The 6,582-nt window shown below is 40.7% G+C and overlaps 2 protein-coding genes across 2 annotated transcripts; one reads left to right on the forward strand and one right to left on the reverse strand.

Moving 5' to 3' along the window:
* Window positions 1-792: 792 nt before the first annotated feature.
* Window positions 793-1,881, reverse strand: LOC118516981. Its single transcript, XM_036062806.1, has 3 exons — window positions 1,864-1,881; window positions 1,461-1,768; window positions 793-1,341 (listed from the first exon to the last, which is right to left on the reverse strand). The coding sequence occupies exons 2-3, from the start codon at window positions 1,690-1,692 to the stop codon at window positions 890-892; spliced, it is 684 nt and encodes a 227-aa protein (XP_035918699.1). The 5' UTR covers window positions 1,693-1,768; window positions 1,864-1,881; the 3' UTR covers window positions 793-889.
* A 1,529-nt stretch (window positions 1,882-3,410) lies between these two features.
* On the forward strand, window positions 3,411-5,937 carry LOC118516980. The gene is made up of 2 exons (XM_036062805.1): window positions 3,411-4,475; window positions 5,442-5,937. Exons 1-2 carry the CDS (start codon window positions 4,110-4,112, stop codon window positions 5,793-5,795), a joined length of 720 nt encoding a protein of 239 aa, XP_035918698.1. The 5' UTR covers window positions 3,411-4,109; the 3' UTR covers window positions 5,796-5,937.
* Window positions 5,938-6,582: the final 645 nt, after the last annotated feature.

Below are 6,582 nucleotides of genomic sequence, written 5' to 3' on the forward strand. Positions count from 1 at the left end.
GTCCGCTTCGATTATCTGGTATTCGCTGAACAACAATACTTTGTCATATTCGCATATTTTTTAAGCTTCAATTACCTTCTTTTTTCAACTAAATAAGTGTACTAAATAACGAACAGTTATAACTTCCTTTACATTGTTTTTTACTGAATTTATTCCACAAGTGTATGCAGCAGAGGAATAAAAATAATTTCATCGCGAATGCTTGGTATAGCAACTAATTTACATTTAACTTGCCCCGGGCATATATACACAAACGACTTATCTAAATTTTTAATGGATCCTTTGTAAGCGTTTAAAATACTTGACTCACAAGGATAATCAAAAGCCAAGTTTTTTTCATTCAACCTACGCCCGCAAATGCGCACATTGCCATCTTCCATTTGGCCATTAACTGTTTGAAATTGGTATATATTGTTATCCTTGCTCATATACCAACAATTCTTCTCGTTATTTTGAAGCACACAATCTTTCTGGAGGTTAAATGTTATTATATTCCCTCGTTTGGAAATAGAGGGCTTTGATGGTGTGTAAGGGTTTCCTATATAATACTCCTCATATTCCATAAGTCGGTTGATTGCCTGTTCCAGCTCCTTCCATCCACTACGTAATAATTTTTTTAAACATTTCAACTGATTTTCAAATGGGTAGGTGGAAAAGGATGCTAAAGGTCCAAATCGCTCCACCTCCTCATACAAATGTTGCAATATGTGCACATTACTGCTTATATGTTGTTCACCATACACACTTGCAAAGTCCTCAACGAATTTGTTTAACAATTGGCCAGCAAAACGCCACTTCTCCTTATAAACAGAAGAGGACAGCAATGTCACAGCACAAAACAGCAGTAAGTAATGTCTGTACTCACAATCAGTAAGATGGGGTTTCAGCACTACGAACCCAGCATAATGAAGAAAAGACGCGCTCTCCGACGCTTTCCAAAAATGTGCCTGCTTGATAGGACTATTTTGCGATGAATTTCTGTCGGCAACTTAATCTGTTCAATATGGTTTGATATTTGAACACATTGTTTTGTCGTCCAGCGTTGCTTTCTCAACGTTCCATCCCGAAAGCCTAAAATGTAGTGCTTGCCGACACCTTGATCCACACAGTGTAGTGTGGTGTGATCTCCTGTTGGTATGTCCTTGATGATGTTGAAGAACCGCAAATCCACCAACGGCGTTTCCATCTTGCGATGTCCAGGGTATGCATTGTCCCTAAAACACTTATCCGTTCGTTGCGGAGCGTTTGTACCAGGAAATGTCATTGTACGTCCTGCCTGACTGTATTTGCCGACGACGGTACATTTCAAGCAGCTGTCGTATCCGGTGTGTCCCTTGACTCCTGTCGACATAAAAATAGAAAAAATAGTTAGACACTACAATAAATTATATTATCCTGGAAAGGGTAACAGACTGTGCACAATGTCTTAACCGCTAAAGCATAATTTTATCAATCATTACCTTTGATGAATGCCCTCGCAGGAGTGTCTGCCACGATTGCGCGCAGTCTTATGGCGACATGACATCCATGAACGATTATGCCACGCTGCATCAAATCATTCATTTCGACCACCATTGGACGAAGATATTCTTCTGCAGATTCGGGTTTGGTCGTTCCACAGAAGATGCCAGCATTCATAACCGGTGCTTGGGGCAGCTCATGAATAGAAAACAAGATTGGCCAGAACTGCATGCTGCTATTTGTATGTAAAGGCAGACCATCGATCGATATGGTTAGGGATAGCTGGGTGGCAGGTGATTTCTCAGTACTAAAAACAGAAGTAGTGATGGTTATTCAATGGATTAACATGGAACTTTTGCAAATAACACATAAAATAAACATAAAACAATTTGAAGCACACACCGAAAATAGTTTTGTAGGCATCGCTTTTCCCGCGATACCAAAAGTGTCCACCGCCAATTTCCGCTATCTGCGTCGAGCTACTGCGATCCGTTTTCAGCAACGTCTTAGCGGTTGATGGAACTTTAATGTGAGCTTGTTGAAAAAGTTTAAGTACCATATTGATCGAGCGGTACGAGGCATTTGTGGATAACGCCCAGTAACGGATGCCATCTGTGATCGACATTCCTTCTATCGGTCGAACATATTCTGCATCATCATCGTCATCGTCGTCGAAAAGATAATCACGAACAATTGGTTCCTCATTTTCCACATTAGAAAAATCCGGGGCAACAATATCCTCCTGCACCTAACTTTCCATTTCAGCGGTAACACTTGGGACTGGAGTCTCAAATGAAGCACGAGATGGGCCTGAAACAAAAATAAAAATTATTATCTTTGTGATAATGACGATTATGGGTTTGCATTTCGGTGGTCCAGTGCAGATCATGTGAAACTTATGAGCAAGCAAAGGCTCCTGCTGGTGTATTTTTCAACGTCTGACCAGGAGGGGAAAGGGGATGATGGGGGGATTAGCTTTGTGAAGTACTTATAGCTTCGATAGACGGGACTCTTTCTGCGAGACCCCTAACGCGAGGCTCCTAATCTTAAACCCCTTATACTAGCTAGTCATTAGGGTCCTAGGAATCCGCCTACACCACCCGCAATTGATTTCACTGGGTTTGTTTACCTGGAGCTGGTTCTACAGCGTCTTGATGCTGTGGTGCCATTATATATTGCTCATATTTTCTAGCCTTTCGGTAAAAATTTCCAGTAGCACGAGAACGTTTCGAATCGGACATCTTCTAGCTTTCTCAAAGAAAATCACCAAAACTTGAAAAACAGTATGTACTAATTTAAAGCTGGTAAAATTGTACTGCAACGGTTATTGGCGGAGAAGAGATTTCGATCAACAATCACACAGTGAATAGAACGAAGCCGATTGGCTTCGCCAACCTCTCCCCTCTTCTAATCGCATCACGCATGAACTCTTACCCCTTCTCCATGAGCAGCCAGACCAAAAATCAGCGATCAACGATTCAGGGCTCGCCTATTCACTTTGCGATGCGAACGGCATATTTTGTACAAAGTGTTTCAATTTGTTATATACATTTTTTCGACAAAACCTACCGTCTTGACAATAAAATCATGTCGAAAACCATGTGGAAGAAATTGAAGAACTAAAAACACTTCGGGATTGAATGAAAATACTCAAACGAAATGTTAAAACAATAATGACGGTATAATATATGCCGTTCATATCGTAAGGTAACGAGACAAACCCTGTACGAGTGCACACATGCCCATACACATATTCACCCAAACAAGGTGAATCTATAGGCGTAAGCGAGATGGGTATAATAATAAAAGGAGAGCAAAATGTAAACATTTAGGTCATCATGAACCAAACTCGAGTGTGTGACAACTCATCCATGAGTGCGAACGGAAGAGGTGTATAAATAGAAAGAGAGGAGGATATTTATCCTCGAAAATTTCCCCTTGGAATGGGGTTATTACACGAGGAATTTTTTGGTTGGTGATTTTCTGTCAAATAGGGCGTTTGACAGAAAAAAAACCCGCTGTCCGTGTAATAACACAATATGCTGCACAGATTTTTATTGCCATCATCCGAATTATTTTTCATTTGAATTGTCCGTTATTCTAAAATGGAATGAAATATTTATCATTAACACGTATCGTACCATGCCGGGCACCGACTGACGATGCCATTATGATAGGGATACTTTTTCGTGACCGACAGCACTTTGGTCAGACGAACATTCGGTTAGAGATTTTTCGGTTCAAGCTGGTCCCACATCACTTTCTAAGCATGATTGTTCAAATGTTTCAAAGAAAATATACTGAACAATACAGTCTGGCGTTGTTTTCGTGCTTGTTCCATTCTCTTCGGTCACCGCGCGCTGTTCCGCTGGTTACGAAGAATTGCGAGCCGAACGGTTAGCAGTGCAAAATCACCGCGGTAGCGAAGGTGTTAACGAAGAGGCCGACCAGTAACGAAGAAATAGCTTTTTACACATACTGCTGCATTCAATCTCTTTTCGTGGAATATCCGAATCCGAGTAGGCCGGTGCAAATTCTCGGACTCGCAGGGTACAAATTTTTTTTTTCGTGTTTTTGCAAGCATTCGAGTGCAAGTTACTTCATGTCCATCAGTAGCAAATCAACCTCGTGCTAAATAAGGCCTGAAGATGCCGAAAGATTTCAATTTAATTAGTGATCTGATTGAAGCGTACAAAAACTACCCTTGCTTGTGGGATAAATCTAATGCAAATTTTAAAAATTTGCATGTCAAGCAGACGGCATATGGAGAGCTGCTCGAGGTTGTTCAACTACACGCTCCAGATGCCAGTATCGATTCGGTCAAGAAGAAGATTTTGAACTTGAAGAAATCATTTCAAGTGGAACAAAACAAAATATTGAAAAGTGCACGGAGTGGAGCTGGAAGTGGAGAGGTTTACGTACCAAAATTGTGGTATTATGAGCAAATGCTTTTTCTTAAAGATAGTTCTGAAGCACCTCGAGTATCTAGTATGGACAGCGACTTTGAGGAAGAGGTAAGTGAATTTCATGTTCCTTTAGGTATTCTTGTTCATCCGGAAACTTTTATTGAAAAAAAAAACTTTTATTGGTTGATGTAGAACAAAAATTAACCGTAAAATGCGCTCTGTACGGCATCATCTTGCCACTCCACTCATCCCTCGTTATTCAAGTATTGTACAAATTTTTCTCTCACTGCTTTTGCTTCCGAATGCTGGTTTGTTATACCTTGAACCTGGAGGCTACTGAAATGGTTCTCATACGTGATATCACTATCTGCTGTTCCAATATAGCTAACGCACCTATTCCTTAGAAAATTATGTAAGTAACAACACGTTAATATTATCTTATTGGTGTTTTCTATCTTTTTCAATTGAATGGGCGTGTGAAACAATTGGAAACGTGAGGCCATGATACCGAAAGCATTCTCCACCACTCTACGTGCTCGAGAGAACCGATAATTAAAAACCCTTCTTTCATAATTCAAATGCCTTCGGTTGAAAGGCTTAAGAAAGTTCACCCTCAAGCTAAATGCCTCATCACCAATAAACGTGTACGGCAGGATTAGCTCACTATTTGGTGGATTTGTTGGTTGCGGTAAATTCAATTGTTGTGTTAGTAACCGTTGATAAAATTTTGTGTTTTGAATACAACCCCCATCCGAGTTGCTTCCCGATGCTCCTACGTCGCACATTATGAAGCTGTAGTTAGCGTCTGCTACAGCCATTAACACAACGCTGTGGTATTTTTTATAATTGAAATACTGCGACCCGCTTCTCGATGGAGGTATTATTCGAACGTGTTTGCCGTCCGCAGCGCCAAGGCAATTAGGAAATTGCCATTTGTTGTTAAAATCCTTTGATACGTTCAACCACTCCGTTTGGTTGCGAGGAAGCTAAAATCAAAAACATATAATACCAATTAAAACGGTCTGTTTAAATATATCTTTCTACGTTTCTATTTTCAACACTCTTTATCTTTAGATTATCGAGGAAGAAATCATTGATTCAATACCGAATCACCCCGACTGCAGCTTCACATCCGATGAAGCACAGGATCAACCCGGACCATCACAGTCCCGCAAAAGACGATATGCAGAACCGGTCAACGAGCGCAATTTGCGACGAAAGGTGATGCAGTTGGTGGTGGAAAGAATGGAAAATCCATCAAGGCAGACAAACGCATCAACTAATTCCTTTGGTTCGTTTATTGACATGGAGATAAACAAGATGCCACCCGATATGGAAATAAGAGCCAAAAAGTTAATTACAGATGTAATTTGGATGGGCCGCAAAGGTGAATTGACAGATGAAATGCGGATGTGCAAACCGGATTAGCATAATACTTTCTTGTTTTCAATAAAAAAACTATAAAAATTACAAAATACAAAAAAAACAACAAAAATTACCTGCATATAATCTTTCAACGCTGTTATGATAGCGGAACATGTTTCGGGTATGATGGACGATAGCAGCGGCTGCGAAATTGCTGTCTGAAAACGGAAGCACTGACATCTATCGCGAAGCCAGTCGATAAAAATAAACCACTGGTTTGGTTATATCGACCAATAAATTTATCTACTCGAATTGGCATCGCGAACGCCTACCGCTCACGAGTCGATAAAAAGATAACGATCGATATAAATACTGATCGAGTAGTTACGCTATCTGTCAAATTGGCTGTCAAATCTCTGGTTTGTTTACAAATAGCAACACAAGATTGTTATTGGTAGTGGGAAAAGTTTGGTTAAAAATGTTTAATGCATTATTTTTAACGGATGATGGTGATGATGATCATACAAATCTTGCAGCATACCGAAGGCATTTGTTACCAGGCATTTTGAATTACCAGATAAAACGTAAGTGAAAACATGTGTGGTGGAAGTGACCATCGATTGCATTGCTACGTGGAAGGATGCTTGGAGGTGTACACCCTGAAGACGGGCAGTGGTTTACAGTATGGCTAGTCAGGTGGTTACTGGCTCTAGTTCCCGGAGAAGCGCACACTGAACTTTGATGAAGAGCCTTCCGAAGGGTGTCGCAGAGCGCGTGTCGTATGTCGGGTGCGCGCGTGGCCCGGTATTAGGAGATTGAGTGTTCCGTTGGTCATTACGTTACTGGTAGC

This window comes from Anopheles stephensi, unplaced genomic scaffold, assembly GCF_013141755.1.
Source record: "Anopheles stephensi strain Indian unplaced genomic scaffold, UCI_ANSTEP_V1.0 ucontig424, whole genome shotgun sequence".
Taxonomy (NCBI): Eukaryota; Metazoa; Arthropoda; class Insecta; order Diptera; family Culicidae; genus Anopheles; species Anopheles stephensi.